The sequence below is a fragment of the Poecilia formosa genome, unplaced genomic scaffold (assembly GCF_000485575.1).
Source record: "Poecilia formosa unplaced genomic scaffold, Poecilia_formosa-5.1.2 Scaffold1, whole genome shotgun sequence".
NCBI lineage: Eukaryota > Metazoa > Chordata > Actinopteri > Cyprinodontiformes > Poeciliidae > Poecilia > Poecilia formosa.
The window spans coordinates 3,390,438-3,418,434 of NW_006799940.1; the positions used below are offsets into that span (position 1 = coordinate 3,390,438).

Below are 27,997 nucleotides of genomic sequence, written 5' to 3' on the forward strand. Positions count from 1 at the left end.
TACAGCATGTGCAGCCACCGCCATCCCCTACTCTTCCTCTCCCCCTTCCTCATTTCGGCTGTTTTGTTCCCTCGCTGCTCTCCCGCTCTCTCGTGCATCCTTTCCAGTCCAGCCTTTCCTTGTTCTCCCTCGCGCTCTCTGCTCGGTCTTCCTCACCCTCGCGACTCTCTCGCAGTTGCCGAGTGTGTAAAATTGCGCGCAAGTGTGTTTGCGTGTGCATGTGACGAGGAGCTTCATTCTGTTTCGACTCCAGGCAGAGGATGGTAAGTAGTGTCGTTCCTTCTGCATATCAGAGAGAATGTTTACAGGCTCCTGTTTGTGTGTTTAATGAGTGAATGATTTAGTGTTCTTAGCTGAGTGGGCACAGGCCTGGATGCATGGAGTGTATATTTAGTGAAATCTAATTTGCACACGCTCCTGATGAGCCCGAAGAAGGTACACCGTCAGGCCCACAGAACGGGTTAGGAGGTAAGAGGCTCAGTTATGGAGCAACGAGGTTGTCGACCAGCTTAAAAGTATCAGTGGGCTGCAGAGTCATGAAGAGAAGGAAGTTGTTGTTGTGCTCCTGCAGTGTTGGAAAGTGGCAGACATGGTTACATAAAACGGCAGGATGAGGAGTGAGGATATGGAAGGCAACATCTTACAGAGCTCAACTCTAGTCAGTGTTAAAGCCGAGCAATCTACTGAACCTTACAAAAGGAAACAACAACAACAAAAAACAACTCTTGATCTTGATTTATGTCCCTTAAGGTACCATATGTTGCTCAGCTGCAGCACTACTGTACATGGAAAAGAAGGCAGTATGGATGAGGATGAAAACCGGATAGATGGCTGCAGGGGAAACAGTGGAATCTGATTCTTATGAGCTGCAGTGATCAGACTTTATTCTTTTCCGTTCTGTGTTTGAAGATGCAGAGTGCAAAGTGCATGTTCAGATTTCACATCACTTTAGAGATTAGAGTTTGCCGACGGCACAATCTTAACATATAATTTCCATTCTGCTCGTGTACAGCTAATGTTATGCAGTGGTAAATATATTTTAAAAAATTGCAAAATGCAGCCAGATGCTGTGGAAATTACTTTAAATATTTTGCAAAAAGGCCAAATTTTATATTTGACAAAAGTAATCTGAGTAAATACAAAATGCTTTGAATCATTGTTGTCCTGCTTAACACAAGTGCACTTAGGCTTAAGGGCACAAACTAATGGGTGGCAAATCTAATCCAGGATTTTCCAATCGAGTGCAGAATTGATGGTCTCATCAATTAAATTAAGACGTCCAGGTCCTTCTGCAGCAAAGCAGCCCCAGACCATCAAACTACCATCCACCATGTTTGACTGACGCATGGCGTTCTTCAGAAATGCCGAGTTAATTTAAGATCAAACACATCTCTTCCAAAAAGTTGCAGTTTTGTCTCTCCAGTAAACTGCTCCTTTTATCTTGAGGAACATCAAGGCCTGTGCTCTCAAAGAAGACCAACTATGACTCCGGCCAAAAAACAAGCAAGCCGATCTACTTTTTACATATGTATATATTTATATTCTTGCTTTTCCGTCACAGTTTGTTTAGTTTTTTTCACTGCAGCTCTACTCGAAAGCAAACAAGCCTTTGCAACAGAGAGTTGAAGACAGTTGAAAAGTATCATTTTCAGTCTAAAGGGTCTCCTAGGTGGTTTTAGGGGCAAAGAACTTGCAAAATAAATGCCGATTGCATCATCAGCAAAAGGGTCAGGAACACAGTTGTGAGAATGACACTTCTCTGTTGCTTTTTTTCAAAAAGCTGCCTAGTCCAACCTTTACATAGCCTAAAGGAAGCTGTTGGGTATCGTGTTAACAAAAAGGAACCGACAAGTTATAAGAAATAGAAGGGAAAGGGATACTTAATTGGATGTTTTAATGCAAAATCCAATTGTTTGGTTTTAATATTTTGGGGAGGGGGGTTTATATAAAACTGAATGAATTACCCAATAATATGTGAGGTGTATGCCTGAAGAAACCAGATGAAAGTAGCTACAGCCAGAAGTTGTTTCTTCCTTATTTTGCCTTGCAGTGTATTTTGACCATATGGGTCAAACTGCTGTGGGCTCCAAGTCAAAAATAATTTCAGTCCTTTGTGTTTGTTCATGTGTGCAGGAAACATTCTGGTTTTGTTCTAAAGACTCGTCCCATCAGGTGTTTAAACATAAACCTTCTTCAGCTCACATTCAGTATTTACAGGTCAGGATTAGGAATCATCTTTTTAACATGCATGCGAGTGTGTGTGTGTGTGTGTGTGTGTGTACGTGAAAGTTTGCGTGCACCGTATGTGATATTATATTTGTCTCGACTTACTCACACCCACTGACTCTGAGAGTTTGCCTGGAGGGCAGTGGAGGATGGAACCAGAGCGAGAGAGCTTTGAATAGACAGACAGCAAGACAGACAGAGACAGAAAGAGAGAGCAACAGTCAGACACAGAAGAGGGGGAAGACAAACGAAAAGCCTTGGGGGCTGGGGGGAGAGAAAGGGATTAGACTGTCCAAGCAGCTCTACCGAGCATGCTCACTCACCACGTGGGCAGCGAGGAAGCGGGGGAGACTGGTGAGCAGCAGAACATGTGCCTGTCGAATCAGCTGTGTCAGCTCTCAGTCTCTGCTACATGGGAAATTCACTCATTATTTCAGCTCATTATTTTTCTATATATGTGGACGTGGAGGGAGCCGTGAGGGGGCTGCGATGAAGACGGCTGGTGGTTGTGGTTAGCGTCGTCCGTGTGCTTTTTCAACATAAATTCTCAATTCATCGAGTTGTGTATTCGTCTCGAAGTGGTTTGAAACGCTTTGTTCCTTCTGAGTACTTTAAAGCACAAAAGTGTGATATTTTTTTTTGACAACTTACTGCATAATGCGCTTTGTAAAAATATACAATTATAAAGGAAAAATGTTTTCCAAATTCCCAAAACAAAAGAAATGAATGTTCTAGCAATTAATTTGCATTTTGCAATATATTTAAGATTGTGCTCAGACTTTTTACTGTAGAAAAATGTTGAGATTCAAACATTGTCTTTGCTTCCGTTTTTAAATTATATCCCAGTTGGTATTGACTTCTCACTCAAAATCCTAGTAAATCTGAAAATATAGCGATGCTTTTGCAGGGACCTGTAATCTGTTCTGTTAATTGTTTATCATTATTTTACTGAGAAACATCTTTAACTGCATTTCTCAGTGAATACAGTTCCACCTTCCATGCTGGGAGGTTTTCAGACCGACAGCAGTGTCTCTGGCAGCACAGTGTCCCTGTGCCATTTTTGTTTTGATGTTTGTTTTTTTTTCTTTTTTCACAAACTAGCATGTGGAGAAAAAGCAGAACAGCAGCTGTCTTTGATTCAGTGATGAATTTTCCTAGAAACAGATGAGAAAGAAAATAACTGTAACTGATAAACGCAAACGATCTGATCCGCTCTACAATTTAACTGTTCAGTACAACCCAAAAAATTACTTAACCGGAACTTCCGTGTAATTCAGGCCACCTTGTTATTTAATATGTGAAGCATAAGCGCTGATCTGTTCATGCCAGGAAACGAAATGAGATGGTGTCTGAACTGTTTGACTATCCTGTGTGGAACCTCTGCTCCAGTTGATCTGGTGAAGAATGAATCCCAGTGAGACTCCTACCTGCTGTCCTGACCTTTCTTGTGCTTTCCTGTCCCGTCTTGTCCTCCCATGTCCACCCCGTCCTTGGCTGCCTCGGCCCATCTACGATAGTCACACAGAGACCTGTGACCTAGACGTCCTGAATGACAGAGGGCTCCCCCTGTCAGTCTCTGTCTGCCTCTGTCCCCTGCTCAGCCCGGCTTTTGGCTCTGTTAAACCTCTTCTCTTCTCCCCTCCTTTCTCTCTCGCGGCACCAGGCGCGGCTTCCCTCCTGTTCATCCACCCTAAGCATTGCTGAGGTACTCCTGCATGTGTTGTGATGCATCGTAACCGTGGCATCAGTCGATGCTTCCTCCTCCTCCTGCAGCACCTTTGAATCCCCGTCTCCCTGTTGTTTCCGTCATGTGTTTCTGCGTGTCCGTTTCGTGCTGCCTGCTGCTCCTCTGCATTTTTCTTTTTCTTTTCGGTTGTCCCTCTGTGTTTGTGCATCTGTCGTTGCTGTTTCATTGTGGATCTTGTCTTCTGGTGTTCTGGTGAACATTCTGTTTCTAGCTCTTAACTTGTCTCCATCCTTTCAGACCCAGCCAAATAACTAAACTTTCATCACTATACATTTGCTTAACTGATCTTTCAACCTCAGCACAGTTGAAAGATGCTTGTTTTGTGTATCTGAATGTAAGTGATATTGCTTGCACAGTGTGCATTTCTCTTCCTCTGCTGCACATACAGGGCTTCACATAAACATCAGCACATAAAAGGCTGATTAACAGCTTTCACAGCTCTGATGTTTTCCTTTGTTACCTTGGTAATAGTCCAGTGATTCTGGTCTGTAGATGTAATAATAGAGACATGAGCTCAGTTGGAATGAGTAAAATGGGGAGGATGTTATAAATTCATTAAATAATTGTATCTGAGAAAGCTCCAAATAAAAAACAAGACATTTAGTTTCCACCACATGTGGCTAAAGATGCCCCGTTTATATCAAGTTTTTCTGAAATACCAAAACTACCTTAAAAATCCCCACAAACTCCAAAAATGTAGCTTTTTTTCATATTAATTAAAAAAAAACATGCATTCAGAATTATCAACAGCTTAAAGTCATGAATTTAGGAATTTATTTATTCAAGTACATCTTTTTCAAGGGTAGAAAGATCATGAATTTCCAATATGCAATTCCAGAAGCCTAATGTTAGCCAGCTAGCAGTTAGCTATACATTAATTATATATATATATATATATCTGCCCGCTTGTCTCCAGTGTGATGGCACTGACGAACCTTTCTTAACGTCAAAAGGGCGATGTTAATAAATACAGTCATTCAGTTCAGTTGAAAGCAGTTTATTTGTATAGAGCCAAGAGAAACTGGTCCAATTCAGACCCAGTTATAGCAAATAAAGTTCAGTCCAATTTTTTTTAGTCCAACACAAACTTATAATACAGTCAGATTAAATTAAATGCAGCCCATATCAGTTCAAATGAGCATATAATCCAATTTTGTTGAATTTATAATGTTAACCTATCCGAGAAAGTCCAGCTGAGTGAACTGAGTCATTTATTTGAACAGTCGCCCCACATAGATAGAAACTGGTTGATTTTAAGTACCTTTGTTTATTTTATGTGACAGGACTTAAATGACTATGTTAAAGTCACTAAGCCTCACTAAAACTGAGATCTTTTTAATCTCGAGCATAATTTGACTGATATTTTAGTAAAACCATAATTTTTTCATTACTTTATTTCTCCATAGAGAGGTCTTTGGTAGTGTCTATGTTAATAATAGATTAGTGTCTGTTTTATCTCATACTCTGAGATATGTGATCACATTCTCTGCTAGAACTGCTTTAAATCCACTGAGCCGGTGCGGTTCTGTTGTGTTTTTGGAGGTTTAGGTGAGATATTTGACTCTTTGAATTTTTATTTGGTCTGACTGAAGAGTCAGTGCAGCCCGTTTTGTGCGTTGTTTGACCAGACTGTGGCTGGAAATGTCTGGATAATCCAAAGGCACCACTAACTGATATTTTATGTCCGAGTGGGTGTGCATGCCTTTTCTAGCTTAGCAGTGTATGCGTGTGTGCGTGTGTGTGTGTGTGTGTGCGTGTGCGTGTGTGTGGTTTGAAAGATGAGTGACTATCCTGTGGCTTCCCCCAGGCCTCACGGAGAGAATTCAGGGCTCACCTGGATGAGGTCATCACGCTCAAGTCAAGGTACTCTACCTTGGACCAGGTAAACCTGCTAACCTTCTAGCAACTTCTTATTTACTGGCATGCAGGCCATTGGCTTCCCACAGAGCACCTGACCACCTAACACAAGTGACACGCATTGCCACTCACACACACAGGCAGAGAGGCAGTAAGAGAAAGGGGCTTTTTAATCCCACTGGGCTTCAGTTTGGTTTACCATGTTTCACGGGAGCGTTGTATTAATTTTACAGTCAAATGAGGCCTAGATCACATTGTAAAAACACACAAAACTCTTTTATCTTCTTATGCTACAACTGTGAGATTAGATTATATGTGATAGACCTCCACAAAGTATAATTTTGCTTGTCTGTAAAATCTCACTGAAATCAAATAGAGAGCATCAAAAATATCTGTTTTTAAAGCTTGCTAAAGATTTTTATTTGGATTTATTTCATCTAAACGGTTCCATTGCAGCTCTGTCTATATGGTTAGCGTCAGAGTTGTACTGTAAAGTGAATCTCTAAGTGTTTCGCAGTATCTTAACATGCTTGCTTGCAGTAGGGCCCTGTATTTATTTCCATCCGTTTTCCCCAGGATAGTACTGCTCCAGAGTTACAACGGGTCAATGAGATGTTCTTACCCTGTCTGTCAGTTTAGGTGGACAGCCATGTTGCTAGTTTTGCAGCTTCATCTCTCTGTTTTTGTTCACTAATTTTCTAAAGCTGAACTCTGAGGCCTTTGTAAAAGAGTTGTCTTTATACTGTCATTAAATGACATGCAGGTAGACTCTATTTTCTATTTCAATGACTTCTAGAGGCAATTGGGGGCAAAGGGATTTATTTAGGGCCAGGACAGTCCAGATGGTTAAATACACATTAACACCACACTTATCAAGTTTAAAGGAAGGGAAAAAAAACAAAATGTCTTTTTTTCCACTTCACAATTCTTGTGTTGGTCTATCACATAAAACTTTAATATAATCTTTTGTATTCTGTTGTTTTAACAAGACAAAATTTGTTAAATTTCCAAATTATGTAATTGCATATAACTGTAATTTGACTACCGTTTTCAACTCCTAAGAATTAATTTTGTCAATCTGGTCAAATTTAGGATAACTAAATTGTCTTACAATGTAGTAACACGGCCTAAGTACAAAGGCTGGTAGATAAATGTGTTGTCAATGATTATATATTGATTTGATTTAATTTTTGGAGCAAAAGCATCTAAAACTTGCTACCCCAATAATTTGACTCAGCTGTAAATGGAATATGTACTGTGGTGAGACGCATAGCAACATCTAATTTCATCATTACTGAGTTGTAAAGTCCACATTTGTGCTACCACCTCCTCTGATCAACAACAGTTCTCCGAATCATTGCCTCTTTCTCCAGATCTGCACCAGCACTCATTCTTTTTCATTCATCGTTCGTCTGATCTTTTGTACGGCTTGATTATTGCCTGATGCTGTTTTGTTTGAGTAGGGGGTGTTTTTGTGCCAAGTACATGAGATATTCCGTGCTGTTGTTTTCCACCTTACAGATTTCTTCTGTGTTGATGTATTGTCACATTTAAATGTTTCAGCCCATTAAGACCAATGTTTTAAATAAATCACTCAGATAGAACCTGTCTGACATCACATAGCAGGCAAAGCAATTCTTAAACAGCACAGATCTGGAATAAATTCAAACACAGATGAGAAACAAAGTAGTCATTGACGCCCAAAAGGTGCCATCAAAATGGTTACAAAACCATTTCTAAGGCTTCAGGACTCCAGTGAACCACATTAAAAGCTGTTAGTCACAAATACAGACAACAGGGAGTATTGGTGAATAGTTGACTTACCAAAATTACTGCATTAACACATCCATGAGTTCTTAAAATAATTACTTAAAGTTCATTTCATGCATTGACACACAAAACCTTCACATTTAAGCTTTTAAAATAAAACAAATTATATTTTACATACAGGTAAAATTATAAAAAAAATAAAATAAAAAACAGAGGATATGAAGGTTTATTCAGGAGCCACAGAGGAGACCTCTGTCTTTGAGGTGGACACTTCAGAGCCATCGTCCACCTCTTTCCCAAAAAGCCGCATGATACATGTGCGGAACTGTCGGTTCATGAAGACATAGATGACCGGGTTGTAGATGGTGGCACTTTTGGCAAAGTATGCAGGTATGGCAGCAGCTAACGGGTGGAAGGCATATCCGGGGTTGGCTGCGGCAAAGCAAGCAAAAAAGGCGTAAGGTCCCCAACATACACAAAAAGCCAAGATCATGACAACAACCATCCTAGATACTTCCTTCTGGGCGTTCTGGGTCGACTCGCATTCCTTCTGCTGCATAGCAATGTCATGGATGGCCAACCACACTGCCAGGTAGCACAAGACGATGACAGCCAGAGGAGTGACGCAGCATGTAATCATGAGGACAATCATGTAGGACTTGACATCGGGGTCCTCACTTCCACTGAACACATCGGGTCCACAGGACGTTTTCAACCCATGGGGCCAGTACCTGCTCCATCCAAAGACGGGAGGAGCACACCACACTGCCGACCAGACCCAGGAGAACACGATCCCAGCTGTCGCCCATTTGGCATCAAACTTGGTATTTCCAAAAGGTTTGCATACAACAATCCATCTCTCCCAAGAGATGACAGTCAGGGACCAAAGAGCAGCAATACCACAAGTCGAGACAACGTAGCCTTCAAAGACGCACATTGGATGTCCCAAAATAAAATATCCAAAAAACTGGTTGCACACGCTGATGGTGCTGGCAAAGACCGTCTCTCCGAGATCGGCAATGGCAAGGTTGACTAAGATCCAGTTCAGGGGATGACGGAGTTTCTTGAACCTTGCCGTGGCTACCAAGACCAGACCATTTGTGAAGACTGATAAGACGACCACAAAACACATCCAGACTGTTGTGATGTTGTAAACCCATCGGGGAGCAATGTGGTAGTTTGGTCCCTCAAACGGATCTGGAAGCACAAGTTCACATCTTGGAGTCTTCAACAATCATATTACTTACTGGCATGCAAGGAAAATATTGTGTAAATGCAGATTAATTAGTTTGTCTTCAAATCGAAGTCAACTAATAAATACAATTTCAAACACTTCACTAAAGTTTACTTTGTGCCAGCAGACACTTTAAATATCACTGCACAAATTACAACATATGTTATTCTGCTTACACTGCAGATTGTAAAACTGTACAAACTCTTCCACAGATGTTTAAAATATTAATTTAATCTCTGATAACACTAATTTTAACCCAAATTGGTTCCAAATTAAAAGCATACCTCTTGTATGATTGCTGTTTGTGTATGTGAAAGCAAATCCCCTTGTAGTTTCTTTATTGTTCTTCCAGGGAGCAAACGCCTGCTTTCCCCAATCTTCTGCCATCCTGATCTTGGAAAGACAATCTGAGCTGCTTGATCTTCCTCTGGCTTGTAACCTTGTGGATTTGTGCGGTGCTTATCCTCATACTTTAGCTTATACACCTGCAGTTCACTGACCTCGGATGGGATTACTTTAAAACCAACTAACGAAGCCCTTCCCCCCATCCGGAGCGGAACCCTGGCATGCGACCACAGCGGCTTCTACCGTAGGTCTGAAAAGCCACACATCCCTCAAACTTCTCCGCATTTCACCCTGACACAAAAACTCAACCTGCACCACCTACCTTACTCTCCTCAGAACCCCTGCCTGGACGAGAGATCTCTGAGACAGATGTAAATAAGCTCTTCTAGCACCGGATAATCAGAAAAGCTCAAGGATCTGATTGTGTGTCACCATCTTGTCTGAGAGCTTGCACTAACTGGTCCCCATCTTCAAGTCTCTGGATTTGTGCGTTACTCCTGCTTCAGATAAAGTTGCTTTGCATAACTGATTCAAAACCATGTGAAGAACATCAAAACCCCTCCTACTGGACCCACTGCACGCCACCAACTCCACTAAAAATGTAAACAGAACGATATAAATCCTAGTCAAAGTCTGTAATTAAATCCAGTTTAAACAGTGTGCTAAGACCTTAAAGAGACTATTAGATTTCGGGGGTAATTACTTTTTCACTGATGGCCAGACTGGTTCAGACAGCTTTGAAAATTGTTTTGTCTTTAATCAATATCAACATGTGATTGATTATCTGAAACATTTAAGTGTGAGGAGGGGGTAGTGAGAAGAGAAGAAATCTGTAATTGGGCAATGACTGTTTCACTACACTGTAAGAACTAGAATTAACAGAGGAGCGATGTGGGTGGTAAAAAGCATCATTACTACACCTTTACTCATTCCTCCTCTCTCCAGACTGGAGCTTTTTTTGCATTAACTTTGTGTCATTTTGCCAGACCCTCTCCCAATCTGACTCCATGCCCCCTTTTTAGCATTTTGCCCTCGGCTTGATCCCAGGGGGGCAGAGGCGACCAAAGCCAACTAAAACACCTCTCCTCTTTCTTCTCACAGTGAATATATATATATATATAAAAAAACAGACAAATCTGCTTTTGCACCCACATTTCTCATATTCTCCTCACTTCCCCACACATCTACTTGTCCCTCCTCCAGCGCACTCATATCCATTTGCAAACTGTCTTTGCCTATGGCTTACTGATGGTGCCATCTTCTGCACCAAAATGTTTTGTTCTACTTTTGTTGTTTTGGTTTGTTTTTGTGCCCCCATAATAAGCTTTTTTTTTTTTTTTAAACTTGCTGTGGAGATTTTAGTTGTATTCTGTAAATCAGATGGTCTATTACTATAAGGCTTATGCGAAACTGGAAGATAGAAGGTAGCTTTTATTCTTATTGTTGTGATGTGCTTAAAGAGACCAGCAAGGTAGGGAGATTCTTATGCGATTCTTCATCTTCGATCACATATTTTTTTTAAATTCTGCATTTTCACTGCTTTTAGGCCTAGTTTTTGATTGTCACATTGTTTGTGCTTTTACCTGTGTTCAGGCTCGATCTGTGTCTTGCTGTAGCTGCTTTTAGCTGCCATAGATCTTGTGTTTTTTTGTTTTTTCTTGCATTTCCCTATTGCTCTTTTTTAGTATATTATATGGGCAGTTCTAGCACAAATCCTATTGCCTTGCAAATTTCCATGGGTTTCTAATATGAGTCCCCTGAAAAGGACTTGAAATCAAGCACAAAAAGAGCTCAACATTAATAAAACAATTATAAATGCATGGAATCTTCAGTCAGTGATGTAAAATTAATATGCATCAATCGCATTGTCTGCCTTAAAATACACCTATTTTTTTAATTGCAGTAGGAATCTTTTTTTTGTTTTTTGTTGTAGCAGATTTTGATATAGTGCATAAATAAAAGGTTAAAATTTAGTTAATTTTCTATTGCTTTTTGCATGCTTATCCAATAGGGAATGGAGTTCTCCCTGTTCGGTGCACAGTGTAGGGATGAGGGATGGATGTGATGCTGATGTCGTATCTGATTTATGGGACGAGGAGCTAAAACAGGAGTTTGCACAGGATGTAATTAATGCAGAAACAAATTTTTTGCTGATTTGATAAGTCAGGAAATGCAATAAGAACATAGATGCATCACTAAACTAACCTAAAGGAAGAATTATTAAAGTTTAGAACTGGATTTGAGACACTTGATGAGGACCAGAAACCCCACAAAAAAATAGGACTTAATATATGATCTTAAAATTTCTCTAAAGACGCTTTTTGTGCAACTGTTTGAGATTATAGTCTTGTAATAAGATATGCATGTATTTAAAGCACACGTTTTGCTAGGGATGCCAATAATCTGCAAAGCCGCTGTGCAAATCTGCATGTGTGGAAGATTCCAGTTTATTTGTGTTCACACAAGATGTTAGAAAAAGATCAGGGCCCTGGTATCTGAAACCCTGAAATTTGATGGACATTATCAAGAGTCACTTCATGCAAAAATCCTAGTGATTTGCATGACAAATAAATAAAAAAAACTGGGCGACCAGGAATAGCAAAATGACCCAGATCCAAGTTTATTAATTACAAAATAGAGTGCCAGAGGAAGAATGCTGACACTGTATGCTTCCTGGACAAAAAGGACCAAATATAAGTCAAAGGAAAAGCAGATGGTAGTAAAAGTGAGAAGATAGTGTGACTTTAGATCATTCTTACACAAGGTAGAAAAAATTAGTCATTATGTCTTTAATGACGTCCAAAAATTTACATTACTGATGACTGGCTTCCAGGTTATTCAGCAGCAGAATACAAAACATATGAAATGCATCAAACCTATAAAGTTGCATAAAGCTCAATGTTGAATATTGGATACCTATATTTTTCTGATTTAATGAGTCTTTGAATCAAAAATTTTTTTTTATCACAATTGAAAGCTATACTTAAGAAGGGATAAAGTTATTTAAAAGCTATGTACACTGAAAACTCAAATTACTAAAAAGTAGTAATTTGAGTTTAAACCTTTCCATTTTTGATACATAACCACATAAATAATGCAATACTAAAATCCTTCTCAAGAGCAAGGCCAAAATCAAACCCACAATTATCACGGTCTAAACTGATATATTTACAATTAACTGAACGCTGAGTAGAGAGTTAGTCAGCTTGATAGCAATCTCTTCATTTGGATTAATGGACCTTCAAGGAATAAAATCACTACAGAGCAATAATTTACTAAGCTCAAATTTGTTCTCACGCAAAAAAAAAGAAAAGAAAAACACACACACACACTTGGAGACCAGAGAGTAATTTACACTTAACAGCTTCTCAGACTTGAATGAACCAAATGGGAATAAACAAAAAACAGCACAAACATAACTTAAAGGATGCAGGGTTAATAAAGTCCAAATTCTGCAAGCTTTTACTGATCGCCATTGGAGAGTCTTCAATGAGGCCATATAAAAATCCCCCAATTTTTTTCTTTCTTTTTTTTTTACCCCCTCTCTCTCTTTCTAAGCCCTCTCATTGCTGCACCTGCCAGGGTTGCTTGTCGTGGTGGATACCCGTCTGTGTGTTTGTTCCTCCCGTCCGTCTGTTTGCCATGTCTGACTGTGCTGTTGTGGTTGCTGGGACAGATGCACTGATGCCTGTGATTCAATGCTTTATCTCCACTATAGCTCCATTGTAGGTTGGAGGTGCTTAAAGATGATCGCAGGAGGACCTTCAGCTCTCGAGTAACTATCCCGCCCCCTCCCCGTTCCCCTCCTCTCTCCCCTTCCCTCAACCCTCCTCGCAGGAGCGCGCAAATCAAATGCCCTGCTCTTTGCCCCCCCAAACCCTCCTCCCCGCCCTCTTTCCCTCCCTCTTTCCCCCTCGCTTGCCTAGCTGTTTCTCTGGCTATCACTCACTGTTCTCACTTTCTAAATCGTCTGTTTCTTGTTCTCGGCCTGTCCTTCGTTTACTCCCGTCACTCTTTGTCTTGTTATTCCCTCACTCACTCTGTCAGGATTCTTATCCTCTCCGTCTTTTGTCGTTTCTCTCCCATCTCTCCCTCTCTTCCCTCATCTGCCTGGCTATCTCTGTTTCTGTCTCTCCGGTTAACGTGGTCTGCTTTCAGTAGTTTTTGTCTGGTGTGCTGGATGTCTGTTAAGTAGTTGCCATTGAGACCGCTTTATTGGTCTTTACTGTTTTTGTTTAGTTTTGTTTTTTGTTTTGTTTTTTCTTCCCTCTGCTATGTCGCAGCTCTGTAATTTAGAAAAGTCTGTCCCATTTTTTAAATTGTTTGTTTGTTTGTTTCCGGGCTGCGGGATCACATCATGCTGATCGCCATCGTTCCTCGCCTCCTTTGGCTATCAACCTCACCTTTCCTGTCTTTTTCACTCTCCATCACTCCCCACCACCTATTCTCCACCCTCTCACCTTGGCTGTTTGGTGTTGCAGTATCAGCTTAGGGAGGGGAGGAGACAGCAAGGGGCGGGTAGGTGATTAGAGAGAGACCTTCACCTTCGCCATGGGTGTCTCAGTTCTCCATACATCACACGCCACCCGCACCCAGCTTGTTTTTTTTGTTTTTTTTTTTAATGATTAAAGGTCACAGAAGCCATTGAGATGGAAGGGATGACTTAGAGAGATCCCAGAGTGAGTGAAGGGCATGTTGGGACAAAACGGATAATGACTGCAAACAAGGCAGTTTCAGCTGACGCCACTGAATGTTAAAGTTTGAGACTGACGTGCCTTTAGTTTGTTCTTTAATTTGACCTGCATTCATTAAGGAAAATAAAAGATAATCTCAAAAAATGTGAATGCTGTGGGTCAATTAAGAGCACTCTGTCGTTGTTCTTCTTGTATTTCTTTACCCCCATGACTGAGATCCCAAAAGCATAAGAAAACATCCTACATGCAGAATTAAGCAGCAACATGCTGATCATGCACCACTTTTTATATATTTCATAAACTCAAGATTTTAAGTTGTGTATCAGAGTCCTATGAGTTCATAATATTTTTAAAAGGATGCTGGAGGAAGATACCACTTCACCACATTTACGATATTCTTATCGCATACAATTATGAGAGATAATTTTTTTTAAATGTGTTGCATTAACAAAACCTTGTCCTTTTTTTCTTTTTTCTTTTTTTCAAATTGTGCTCCAGGGTTTTAATAAATCCCACCAATGCACAACATTTTTTAAACTTGTTAACCACTACAGATCATTTTAAAACTTTGTTGCATTGATAAGATCTTAAAATATTTTAAAAATACAATTTCAGAATCTTACCAGTGCACCAAATTTAAGAAATGTATTTCAGGATCTTAACATTGCACTGCTTCTACTTGATTCTGAAGGTGGACTTGCAGAATAAGATTGGAAATATTGATGGCATTTGCAACTGTGATCTTTCTCTTTGCACTTAAGTACAGATTTTATGAGTTCTGCAAAGTGTGAATTGGTTACTTGTGAAATAGAAAAGGTTGCTGTTGTATCATTAGAGTGCTGTCCAAATACCACTCCACATATTAATAATGAGAAACATTTCAATACATTTGTTAAATTTTTGTTTTCAGTGATCTGCTTATGAACACAACTGTAATGAATTAGTCAAATATTTTATAAAACCATTTTTTTCTTTGTATAGGTTTCATTATTTGAAGACCTGTGATGTGATTTAATCTTTCCCTTTAAAGCATGTTTGAATAATACTAGTCAATAAACCTAGTCAAGAATAAATGCAGTAACAGGATATCCTGTACAAAAAGCTGCCTTTTTTACTGTATATGACATTAAATCAGATTTTAGGTCAGTATGAACATTATTACACATAAAGGAAAAAGCCTTGTAGTCCTGAGAACTCTATTCCAGCCATTCAGGGACTGGAGCACATCACAAACTAGTTTGCTTTACTTACAAACTGTCTAAAGACGGTAAAGTCAATGTTTTGTAGTGACGACCACTAACCCTCGATTGAAGCCCTATAGAAAATTTGTGATCAGAGCCAAACAAATGTGTGTGAGCAAGTCAGCCTGCAGAACATGTTTGATACAAGTCATATAGTTCAAAGCCAAACCTACCAAATACAAAGGAGGCGTGGCGACTTTGAGGAAAACTGAAGTTAAAAATTCTCACAAATCATTTTACTAATGCTAAATGTTAGAGAGTGGAGAAAAAATACATTTTTATGCTGTGTATTTAAACATGTATCTTTAATGAACCTCCTTGCGTCTAGTGGCAGCACGGGAATTTTAAAAAGGGACTCTAACGTGTTTTAGAGTAAAACTACATCCTTTCTCAGTTCTGGCGTATAATTCACGTAGAATATTGTGTAAGCAGGTACTTATTTAGCTGCCATCTGTGACCTTTCCACTAGTTGTCTCTAAATCCTCCACACTAGCAGTGCTTCTTTAGGAAAAGGGTCAATTTAATCATACTTGAGAGCAAACTTCTCCCAAATAAGGGGTCATAGTTTTAAAGCTGTTGCTAATATCTGCTTTCTATGTAGTTTCTACAGTCGAAGAGAATGTTCTTCATTTCGGTTCAGATCAAAAAAACTCCAAAGTTGCCATTTTCCAGAACAAATCCATAAGACCAGGGTTATAATTACATCGGCATCGTGATATTTGCTACAAAAAAATGGTTTCGTGTGTTTTGCTGGAAACTCGCCTAATTTTATCCATCTCTGCTCTCCTCCCCACTTCACCATAGAGTTACGAGAAGCAGCTCCCACTCAGCATCCAAGATTCCCAGAGAAATCTTTCCATCCCGCGCCACATCTGAACAGCTGATCAATACTCGGCACAGCATTTTCACTGCATTCAATGTCAAAGTCAATCAAGCACAGTTCTAACATCTTTTATGATATGATTTTATTTTTGTGTGTGATGTGATTATCGTCACTCTGTATGTCGTCGCATTTGTCCGTACAGTCCTCTGCTCTCTAACGACAGCGTGACATGTGAGCGCATTTATCTGTGACTACCACTTGTGCTGTTAGTTTAAATGTTTGAAACGTAAAGCAGGAGATGCAGCCATCTCCCCTAAGCTGAACAAAGAGCACAGTGTTTTGTGAAGCAGCTTTTGCTAGTGCTTCTGAATGTTGTACGACCAGCTTGTCACCTCGACCGTTTCAAAAGATCAACTTTGGTTTATTTCGTGTGACTTCATTTCAAAAATTACCACCTTTGTTGTTTCTCTTTCTCTCCGCTCCCCCGTTGTCTCTATCCACCTTCAGGTGCAGTCACGATGCAGCAGCAAAGAAAATATCCTAAGATCAAGTGAGTTCTAACTACTTTCTTCTACCGTCTGCTCTGCCAAGCTCATAAATAGATTCAAGTGTGTGTGTGTGTGTGTGTTTTTTTCTGTGTGTGGCTGCTGTCTTATGCTTATGCATCCATGTGTGTGCCAGCAGTTGTTAAGCTTCATGTTAAGCTTTAAGAATATGCTGCAGAAGCGTAAGTGTATGTTTAAAGGAAGGAAAATTAGGTCAAGGGAAATCAAAGCGTGGCGGCTATTCTTCACTGGGAGGCAGAGAAGCAGAGGGGGTGAGAGAGGTAGGAAGACATAAAGACAGAGGGAAAGAAAGCAGATTACGCATTAGTTACACACAGCTTTGTTCCGTTTTACGTTTGGAATTATTAGAGAGGTATTATTAGATCAACGCAGCTGCTATCGAGCACCTGAATCATCCAGCTGTGCTCCACAGCATGTGAAAACAAACATGTCAGTGTGCCTTGCCAACCTCTGCTCATTCAAATTGTGTTCTTGCACAGATGCACCTGCACGCAGAGGAGAAAATAAATCTTCTTAATCCAATCCTCCTATGTTAGTGTGACTGTTTTTTTATTTATTTATATAATTGTATATTTCAGACTCTTTCTTCCCCTCCGCCCCCCAAAATGCACAAATCATTTTGCAATCTGTCATGTACTGCTTCAGCTGCGAGCTCAAGTTACGCAAACTGATAAAAGTCTGTTTTAAAAATAAGGAAGCGAAGACTTTTAAAGGTAACGCGTGTGTTTGCCTCTGGAGATCCGGAGTGGTCCTGTTTCCGACGTCGTTTACTCTTGTGTGACAGAGTCCCAACGGAGCGCTGTCAACTTCCAAAGACCGTTCAAAGTTTCTAAATAAAGATCTGAAATGCTAAAAAGGTTAAGCTTAATGTCTTTGAAGGAACACCTTGTCATGTATGTTTGAGGCTGGACCAAAATGCAGACAAGACCTCGGAAAGGTTTATAAGTTATGACAGAAGTGATGGTAGAGTGACACCCGGAGAAGAATATTTAGTTGTTTTTTTTTTTTGGCCAACTTCTTTATGTCAGTGTGTCCAACCTTTGTCTCACCCGCAGGTCACAGTGCAGTGGACATCACAAAAGTCGCCCGGAGGCACCGCATGTCCCCTTTCCCCCTTACCTCCATGGACAAGGCCTTCATTACTGTGCTGGAGATGACCGCCGTCCTGGGCACTGAAATCATCAACTACAGAGGTAAGGAGGCAGACGCTTCTGAACCAGGTCAGACTTTGTTCCTATTATCCTCCTCTTTTTGTTTCACATTAGTTAACATCAGTTCCTTAAGGCTGCTGGGATGTTAAGCTCGAACTCATTTCACTGAGAGGACACCTCACTGAATCAGCTGTCTCTGTATGCATGAAAAATGTCAATCTCCATGACACAAATTTTCTTGGCTGCAAGGGCATGTGCATAACAAACAAACCTCACCTAAAAATAGCTGCAAGCAGCAACGTCAGGGCCATAAACTTCAGTGGGACACAGTCAGCATGACAAGTTGATCTGCCAATGTGTAAAAGATCTTTTTTGGTAATTGTAATGGACTAACACTTAGAAAATTTAAGAATGAAATAAATGTTAACATTATTGATTGAATACTGTCTGATAACCTACGTATAATTCGGAAAAAATGAACAATTTAGCATTTAGCAAATAGAAATAATTTAGCTAATTCTAACTAAGCTAAAACAAGAGAAGTTTGGTCTGATTTAGCTTCACAGTGAGAGAAAAAAAATGTTTCTTTTTTATTTTGTGTATTTTTCTGGTTTCAACTGTGCACGTTTGTCTTCCCGTCTTTAACAGAGGCTGTGTAAATAAAGCAGATGAATATTATTCATAAAGTAAAAGACGTTTTTAATAACGAGCGATTTTGCATTCTGCGCGTTTGACTTATCTTGCACAAATGTCCACATTTAGCTGCACAAGGTCGTGTAATCCTTCTGGCGGAACGGGCCGAGCACTGGTGAAGGGTGACATGGAGCCAAGCTGAGGGCCAGAGGGCAGAACACAGACTCAACCTTTAAAAAAACACAATATAGAGACGAGCACCTCTGGCAGTAATGACCTCAACACACTTAAATGATGACAAAACCAACCCCAAAGTTTAAAAAATATGTTTTGTTTCATGATGAGGTGCGACTCAGTTACAGGATTTGCATGAGCGGAGCGGAGAACAGGACAGCAGGGAGGTAGCATCGGGAAAATGAAATATTTATAGAGACAGCATCTGGAGAAGCTCCTCTGCTGAATATGGAGCAGCCTGAGTGAATGTGTGAAATGTATTCTTTTACCGTTTTATCGATGCCGTTTATGTTTGTAATTTAAAATCAAGAAAATGCACTCTAGCTTTCCGGCTTGCTGCTTTGTGCTTCGCCGTCACCTGACCGAAAAGCAAGATGGACTCATAATCAGAGATGTTTTGAGGGGGGGGGAAGAGCATCTTATCAAACTGCTGCAGCACGACGTCACCTCTGTTCTATTTTTAACCTCAGCTCAGCCTCGGCATATGTTTCCAACAGGCTGTTTAAGTGGCGGCTTGGAAGGAGATGTGAAAAAAATAAACAATTTCTCAGATGAAGTGCTGCTAAAGACTTGGACAGAACCTTGCAGGTCCTCATCTGCAGCTGGGATGAATCACTTACAGCACCGTGTTATAACTGGTGTTTAGCATCTGCATGACCGTGGGCGTCATTGCATGTACATGCATAATGTTTTTTTTTTGTTGTTGTTGTTGTTTTTTCCTGGGTTGATATCAAAGCTTAGATCCTTCATATTAAACACCCACATCATCGCAGCAATAAAGCTCAAACAAGAGCTATATTTATCCACGGAGCCTCTCAAGGTATTTTTGTTGGATATCTTTTTTACTCCGCCCGCTCATACTGTGATTTCTTTTCCTGCGTTTCTTTCTTTCATTGAGCTGTTTTTGTTTTGAGAGTCTCTGATCCTCTGTCATTAAAGTTAGCGACTTCCAACCAGAAGCAACGTAACAAAACCGAAGCGCGAAAACCTCACACACGTCGCTCTGTGCGTTCACCTAAATCGGATGCACCGTCTCACCCTTTATGCATCTGCTTCTCTGCAGCTGACACCATCTTCCTCTCCTCCTCACCTCTCATCTGTGTTCTGCTTTTGTCTCCTCCGCAGATGGGATGGGTCGAGTCCTGGCTCAGGACGTTTATGCCAAAGACAACCTTCCACCCTTTCCTGCTTCAGTAAAGGATGGATATGCTGTGAGAGGTAGGGACGTTAAATTATTTCTGATGGGCTGTTCTTCTCTCGACACAAAATCTTCTATCTTTTTCAAACTTTGCTCATTTTATATGTTATGTAAGAATCACCTGAAATGCACCAAATGAGAAATTAAACATAGATATTTACCAAAAGATCCATCCATTCACACGGGGAATATTTTCTTTTTAGCATGCTAATGTGATATTTTATTTGTCAGTTTTCGCTTTCTTGACATAAAAGTCAATTTCAGTGACTAAACCAATCAAATATTTTCATCTCCTCTCATGTCTAATTTATTTAAACCTTGTATTCGCCAGCGGCTGATGGCCCAGGTGATCGCTTCATCATCGGAGAATCCCAAGCTGGAGAGCAGGTTTGTCACGCTTTCACAACAACATCCTCACATTCTGTCCATGGACATAAAATATTGGACTTCTGTCGCGTATTTCTTGCCTTTGCTGTCATTTCATATCAGTATTTTCTGCATAGTAAGACATTTTCCCTCTAAATGCAGGATAAACTCTAAACACACCTAAACCTTAGACATTAACACAATGTGTGCTCGTAGACGTGCTGGATTTTGGATTTTATCAGCTTTATTTATTTTTCATACTTGACATGTTTTGATCAGGCAGTAAGAACACTTGTACTTTTTTTTCCCCACAACAAATGTGACAGTAATAGCTTCATAAGAGTATGAAAGCAGTCGCACCTTTTTGTTGACTCCTCATGGCTTCACTCACACATTTTTATGAAAGTAACAAAAACTGTATTCCACATTCTAATATTTATTTTTAAGACTAGACAGCATTTTAGACTTTTGTGATCAGTGGATAAAAGCAGGTTAAAATAATCTGTTTTCTCCATAATCAAGGAGTGTTCTTTTTCGAAACTTGTCTATTTTGCTCTCCATGCTAGGTGTCGCATTAAATACCACCACTTTAAACTTTAAAACTCCTAGACTTCACACTAATCTTTTCCTCTGTAAAATTACATTTTAAGCATACAAACATGAGCAATTATTGTGTGAATGGTTCCCTGAATGAGCCCGTGCTAATAGATCACTAATTAACAGTTTTTAGGTGCTTTTATTTATAATAAAAAAAAAAAAAAGTTATTATCTTGGGGTGAAAGTTTTTTTTCTTTTCTTTTTTTTCCTCAGAGTAAAATAACTCAAAATACAAGTTTTAGGGTGTAATCAAAAGGAAAGTTCATGTTTTTTGTTTTTTTTACTGTGTGTTAGCAACTGTTGACGGTAGTGATGTATATGATATAAAAGATTTGCCATTTTTGGAATTCAAAAGTTCTTTTCTGTCCGTTGTCCAGTTCTTCTGCTTGCCCATGTTGTGATTTCATTTGCTTTCTCTTTGCATGTGAAGCCCACCCACACAGTGATGCCTGGGCAGGTGATGAGGGTGACGACGGGCGCCCCTATCCCCTGCGGTGCTGATGCTGTCGTCCAGGTGGAAGACACCGAGCTCCTCCGCGAGTCTGAGGATGTAAGCGTAAAGTTAAAGGCCAACAACAGTGAAATGTAGAACTAGATGTTACCAAGCCTAGAGATGATTTTGGTTTTACAGGCAGTGAGTGACAGTTCTTGGGCAGAAAACCGTGGTGCCCATTACTGCTTCAGTAGCTTAACAGTATTTTTTTTTTCTGATATTTTATTTGTTATTTAGGGAACAGAGGAGTTGGAGGTTCGAATTCTAGTACAAGCCCGTCCAGGACAGGACATCAGGTTGGTTAAAATCAGAAAAAAATTCAAGTTCTGATTGCATTTGCTGTTTATTTATGGGTTTGCCTAAAACAGAAAAGCCTATGCGACAAAAAATGAATTCCTATCAACCGTAAGGTGCACCCTAATAAACAAGATTTACAGTGTAATTATTATGTAACCTGGACTTTATCATAATCAAATAGGGAATGAAGTCTAATTGAGGAAACTTGTCAGCTGAAACACTCAAGATTTTTCCCCTGGAGAAATAACTTCTGGTGGAGCAAAGACCCAGACAGTCGCACACATTTTTCAGTGTTTATGATTTCTCTACTTTGACCTGTTCAAAAGTGTCTCACTTCGTAAATTCTCATCTTCTGCGCAGAATATTAATAAACATTACTCGGGGTGATTTTCACCTCAACAGTGCTTGGTAACATAGAAAACTCTTTCTGAATTTGTCCCACTCAGATTTCTGTTCATTTTGCTAGCTTGTTACTTTACATCCATTAATTCTAATTACGGCCAGAGGCCAAAGAAATGCTTAAAATGCATAGCGTGTCTCTAACAGAATGTAAGAACAGCCTTACAACATCATTCAGGGATTTTGCAGCTTTTTTTAATTCGGTGTTTGCATCTCCATAGGCCTATCGGTCACGACATCAAGCGTGGGGAGTGCGTGCTGGCGAAGGGCACCCATATGGGGCCCTCTGAAATTGGCCTGTTGGCCACTGTTGGGGTCACGGAGGTGGAAGTGCAGAAATTTCCTGTTGTGGCGATCATGTCCACGGGAAATGAGGTAAAACTGCATAATCGGTGTTTCAGTTATGACCAAAGTTTGTGTGCCCTTCAACCTTCACAGAAAATCACATTCTGGGTTTAAATCAGCAGGTATTAAACAACCATGTTGACATTTTTATGCAAATGGATTTCATATTTCCTTCACCAGCTTTTCCCATCAGATTATCTGTTAGAAAAGAGGATTAAGTTGAGCTCAGATTTAATGTTATTCTGCAGCACTCACTCACAAAACGATTCTAATTTTACAACCAATATTTTGAGTACATTCTTGAATATTAATGCAGTAAAATTAATTCTGACGTGTGAAGCTGATATTTATAGACACACTGCATGAAGAGGTACATAGCTTTTTTTTTTCCCCCCCTCCTCACTATTTATCATTAAATCCGATTAAACTTTTCTTGTTTCAGGTCAGTTAGGAATACTAAAATGATTTATATTTGCTTAATGTCAGATTAAGACATTAAAGATTATAAGAGAGGCAGCTTGAAACGCCATCCTATTTTTAAAGCCCTACGTGCGACATGTTATGTGGGTGTTTCTGCAGGAGGGACTGGTGCACTTCTCACAAATAGATTGTACCATGAAGAAAGAGCATTAAGTGGAAACACTGAAGCAACGTTTCAAGACATTTAGCCCAAATGGATCTTCCAAATAGACAGTCGGCCTAATCATACTGCCAAAATAGTTACGATGTGTCTTAAGGTCTTGGAGTGGACGTCACAAAACTCTGATCTCAGTTCCATAGAAACTCTGTTGGCAAAGCCGGCATACAGATCTAATCCAGTTACCCCAGGTTTGAGGAGGAATGGGCCAAATTTCCAGTAAGAATGCCCAAAATGTTTGGCCCTGTAATACAGTTTAAAAGGTAATTCTGCAAAATACAATAGAATTTATTTTTTTAATTTCTGAATTTGAAGAGAGCAATATGTACACTTTTTCATTTATTACATTTCGGTCATCCTTATTGTGTTAAAACGGGAAAACTTTAACTGATTAAATATCATACAAGGGTCTTGCTGATCTAATCTAAACAGACACTGTGTTCTACATAAAAAAAGATAAATGTTCTTTTTCTGTGACTAACTTTCCATGTTTCATCATATCAGAACCAAATTATGTTATCTGCAGCTAATGTGTGTGTCCCAACAAGACTTGCAACTCTATGACTAGAGTGTAGAGTAATTCTCGTTATCCCATTACATATGACCATTGCAAACATGGTATTATAGTTTTATGTGAGACATTTTTCACCAGCTGTGGCATTTTATTCAGTCAGAACCTAATTATCTTTCACACACTGCAAATACTAAAGCATGCCTTTATGTTTGTAACCAAAAAGGATTCGCGGCAAGGGTCGTTAAATACTCCCCCTGTTAACTACTTGCTTCTTTATCCACTTTGTTAATTTCCATTACAAAACATGATCCCTGTCATGTTGTGCTGCATTGCTTCTTGGTAGCTGCTGAACCCAGAGGATGATCTCCATCCTGGGAAAATTAGGGACAGCAATCGTTCCACCCTGCTTGCCACGATCCAGGAACATGGCTACCCCACTATCAATCTGGGAATCGTTGGGGACAAGTAAGGTTCACATTAAGTCTGTGCCAGGCCTTCTTTCATAAAATACCCCTTAAATTTTTCCAGATTTTGTCAATTTATGTAAGTAAATGTTTAATTTTGATCCTGTGTGATAGACCAGCAAAAAGATGCATATAATTGTGAAGTTAAAGGAAGACAAAATTTGATAAGACAACATAAATAGCGATATGTCTAGTTATCTAAACCTCCTATCTTCTACTACATAGTTTAGAACATAAAAATATTCTGCAGTAATGCTGTAACATAATGAAATATAAAAGTAATATGCATTACAGATTTTTTTTTCCATGTAACTTTATTTCTTTTCTCTGAAATAAATTGGTAGTTAATGCTTTTGTGTATGTTTTGTTTCTCTGTTTTATGCCTTGCAGCCCAGATGACCTTTTGAACGCTCTGAATGAAGGCATCAGCCGTGCTGATGTCATCATCACCTCAGGAGGAGTGTCCATGGGAGAGAAGGTACAGTTACATGAGGGGGTAATAATGCTGTTTTACTGACACCTAGTGGTAGATGGCGAGATAGCAGAAAAAAAATTAAATTTTAGTAGTGGTTGGACATTTTTTATTTTTAAAGCACAGAGAATGACATTGGATTTCAATGTCATTTTTCAGTTTAAGAAATGGGCATTTTATAATTTTGCCTTTCAACTGTATTTTTCAGGATTACCTCAAGCAGGTGTTGGATATTGATCTTCATGCTCAGATCCATTTTGGTCGTGTTTTCATGAAACCAGGGTAAAGCAAACAGAATGTCATTAATTATTGAGACTGCTTAAATCATTTGTGTTCTTCGTAATTAATTTTTCTGCAATTACATTTGTTGTTTTATTGTGCTATTCGTTGTTTTTTTGTTTTTTTTCAGTCTCCCAACAACATTTGCCACCTTGGACATAGATGGTGCTCGCAAACTAATCTTTGCCCTCCCAGGTAGTGTGTGAAGTTGAGAGAAAGAGCGATTCTACCAGCCATGTGCACAGACTCGTTACTCAGATATTTTTCTTTGTGCTCTCTCCTCTCGTCCTCCTCCCTCTGTCCCGCCCGTCTGTCCTAGGAAATCCCGTGTCCGCTGTTGTCACCTGTAATCTGTTTGTCATCCCTGCTTTGAGGAAGATGCAGGGTATTTTGGACCCCAGGCCCACCATCATCAAAGCGAGGGTAGGACTCACAAAGCGTATAAGGGAACTGTAAAAAAAAAAAAAAAAAAAAAAAACAAGAAAGAAAGAAATAAAAATCAATGTTTGCACAAAACTACTCAAGCCTTGCTGCATCTTAAATCAAGTAATTGTGTTTTCATCATCCTCTGGATGCATATTTATGACCACAACATTTTGCTGTGACTTGGCAAAGACACCAGCAACCCCAAGCCGTGATCCTCTGTCTTGAATATTCATAACCACAGAGTGGGTAAAAGAAATCACTAGAATATCATGCACCCAGAGCAGGCTAAGCTTATGTCCCCCCATCAAGCATTAACAAGTAAAGGATTTGGTTTCCTGCCATTATGGGCGCCATCCAGCATGCACCTCTACATCAATTGCAATTATAACGCAGTTAGAAATGAAGTTGAATATATTAGTGCCACTTTGTAAAGAAATTAATGGTCTTAAAGCATAGTTGCACTCGGGCAATTTTCCCAAGCAGATAGCATCAGATTTAGATTAAATCTTTACCCTTGCAAAACAGACTCAACGAGGCAACTATATTTTATTGACCTCTGGTCTGTTTTTTCTCCATGTGGCATATTTTAGTGCCGTCTTCAGCTGTTCTTGTCTTGGCCAAGACACCTTGTAGATTACATTTTAGGTATATATATATTTTTTTTTAAATGAGCCAGGATGAGATTCCTCTGGCATAATAAGACACAAATAACAAAAAAATATATCTTTAATCATAATAAAAATATATCAATATTGTTTTTGCACAGAAAATTAAAACAAGAATATATAACGTAATTGGTCTTTCTTAAATGGAAACTGCTCCCAAATTTTTAGAATACATTGATTCTTATTGGTGCAATTATGCTTTATTTTAATGTTGATATGGACTTTAGAATAAACAGTCATTGTCAAGGTTTTATTGTGCAGAATATTTATCACTGTGCTCTTTACTCAGCAACACAAGTATAACAATTTAATATTAGCTGGTTAATTAATCTGTGACAGTTAAAAATTGAGACAATTCACACTGGTGGATTTGCACTAAATCCCGACATTTTATTTTTTGTCTGCGTCGTAAAGCTTGAGCATTGAATGAAAGCATTGGATTCTAGCAAACTGCCTAAAAAATACATTCCATAAGATAAAATAGAAAGCACTTTAAGAAAAATAGAGAGGAATTTTAAATTATGCGCTACAAGTATCTGTTTGGAGGGGTTTAATAAAGCTTTAACTTTATTATATGTTTGTTTACTATTTAGTTGTCATGTGACGTGAAGCTGGACCCTCGTCCTGAATATCACCGCTGCATTTTGACGTGGCATCACCAGGAGCCTCTGCCTTGGGCACAGAGCACAGGTACAACAACGTAAAGCAGCAAAAAATTTATTTTGAAGAGCGACAGAAACGTTTCGGAAACAGAGAAACTACCTTGCCAGGGCTTAAAGTACTAACAAGTAAAGTAAAAGTAAAGTTAAGTGAAGTAAAAAGCCAAGGCAAACTCAAACTGTGCATCTTTTTTTGCTTTCTTTCAACAATGGCTTCCTTCTCGACCAGTGTAAACAACTAAATGTAAATAAGTACAAGCTCTCCGTTTGTGATCTCCTCCCAGGGAACCAGGTGAGCAGCAGACTGATGAGCATGCGCAGTGCCAACGGGCTCCTGATGCTACCTCCAAAAACAGAGCAATACGTGGAGCTGCACAAGGGCGAGGTGGTCGATGTCATGGTCATCGGACGGCTATGATGTCATCAGAGGGGGACGCCGGACGACGTCACATATAGCGAGCGTTGGAATGGGTGGTTCACGGTGCATGTCCACATATCATTGACTATTCTGTAATATGCAACGGCACAGCTAGTTTTTATTGATTTGGATAACGTTGAGGTATAGTCAACATCTTGATCACAACCTAGATACATATTTAAAAAAATTAATAATTTAAAAAGATTATAGTATTTCAAACAAAGAAAATATAACTTTTAATGAAAAAAAAATCTAATTATAAAGAGATTTATTCTGTAATATATTATTATGATTATTATTCTTATTATTATCATTATTCTTCTTATCATTATTATATTAAGGCAACTTTGTTCCTTTCATTGCAATTGCTTTGTGTGTTCAATGCTAGACCTTATCTATAGCAGTAGCATTTTAATAGACCGCTGTAGGTGCCTGCCAGGACAAAAAAATAAAATTATTATTTTCTCATCTTTAGTGGAAAAAAAAAATCAGTTTTTTGAAAGTGAAGAAAACATGGAAAGCTCCAGATTTCCTACGGTGCTCAGTTTAGAGGAAAGAGGCTGCATATCAAGGCCACCTCCTCCTCTGAGGGCCCATCAAGGTGACACTTCTGTTTTTTCCCTCATTAGTATGCATCATAATGGCTTCACAAAGAGCTTTGCTTGTTGTTTATCTTGTGAGTCTTGTTTATGTGCGCAGTGCCAAATGCCTGGACAGGAAGGAGGCGATATCGGGAGGGTGAGGTGTGTGTGTGTGTGGGGTGGGTAGGAGGGTGGAGGGTGGGTTGGGGGTATTAGGGGCACACCCACGCCAGCCAGGCCCAGACCCTGAAGCTTCCTTATATTCACTTAAACTCCAAACCCCCACCAAGGTGACAAGCTGAACCGGGGAGAAATTATCATTTTTGTTTTTGTTTTTCTTTTTCTTTTTGATCAACTATTTAAGAAAAAAAGATTAAAGAAAAGAAACAGCTTCTTTAAGTGCTGACAGCCTTTTTAACCAACTTCACAAGAAATGTACAGAAAAAAGAAAAATAACCATATTGTACAGATATATGTGACCAGCACTCCTAAGGAAATTATTAAGCAATGAGGAGACATTGATCAACGCTGTACAATAACATTTTCTGTAATGATATGAAACTGATGAAAGAGACTAAGATAATAAAAATCCTTGATCATTATGTAAAAAAGGGTTCTTGTTGGCTTTCGTTTTTTAATAAAATATATCTCTGGAAAATGTGGGAG

At 39.4% G+C, this 27,997-nt stretch overlaps 2 protein-coding genes across 12 annotated transcripts in view; one reads left to right on the forward strand and one right to left on the reverse strand.

Annotated features, from left to right (window-relative positions):
* Window positions 1–27,942, forward strand: part of gphnb (gephyrin b) — an 85,304-nt gene extending 57,362 nt beyond the window's left edge. The window contains exons 9-25 of one of the 11 annotated variants that reach the window (XM_016668500.1): window positions 3,890–3,931; window positions 5,781–5,855; window positions 12,898–12,954; window positions 16,445–16,487; window positions 17,559–17,696; window positions 19,647–19,739; window positions 20,051–20,106; window positions 21,113–21,232; window positions 21,413–21,471; window positions 22,093–22,246; window positions 23,711–23,832; window positions 24,207–24,309; window positions 24,512–24,585; window positions 24,713–24,780; window positions 24,902–25,005; window positions 26,267–26,363; window positions 26,617–27,942. In XM_016668500.1, coding sequence (XP_016523986.1) covers window positions 3,890–3,931; window positions 5,781–5,855; window positions 12,898–12,954; window positions 16,445–16,487; window positions 17,559–17,696; window positions 19,647–19,739; window positions 20,051–20,106; window positions 21,113–21,232; window positions 21,413–21,471; window positions 22,093–22,246; window positions 23,711–23,832; window positions 24,207–24,309; window positions 24,512–24,585; window positions 24,713–24,780; window positions 24,902–25,005; window positions 26,267–26,363; window positions 26,617–26,750 — 1,539 coding nt within the window. In that variant the 3' untranslated portion in view covers window positions 26,751–27,942. The remainder of the gene's footprint in view (window positions 1–3,889; window positions 3,932–5,780; window positions 5,856–12,897; window positions 12,955–16,444; window positions 16,488–17,558; window positions 17,697–19,646; window positions 19,740–20,050; window positions 20,107–21,112; window positions 21,233–21,412; window positions 21,472–22,092; window positions 22,247–23,710; window positions 23,833–24,206; window positions 24,310–24,511; window positions 24,586–24,712; window positions 24,781–24,901; window positions 25,006–26,266; window positions 26,364–26,616) is intronic. The other 10 variants (XM_016668506.1, XM_016668512.1, XM_007545462.2 and 7 more) reach the window with 10 other exon arrangements.
* On the reverse strand, window positions 5,862–12,891 carry LOC103133620 (red-sensitive opsin). Its single transcript, XM_007545451.2, has 2 exons — window positions 9,119–12,891; window positions 5,862–8,797 (listed from the first exon to the last, which is right to left on the reverse strand). The coding sequence occupies exons 1-2, from the start codon at window positions 9,219–9,221 to the stop codon at window positions 7,827–7,829; spliced, it is 1,074 nt and encodes a 357-aa protein (XP_007545513.1). The 5' UTR covers window positions 9,222–12,891; the 3' UTR covers window positions 5,862–7,826.
* Window positions 27,943–27,997: the final 55 nt, after the last annotated feature.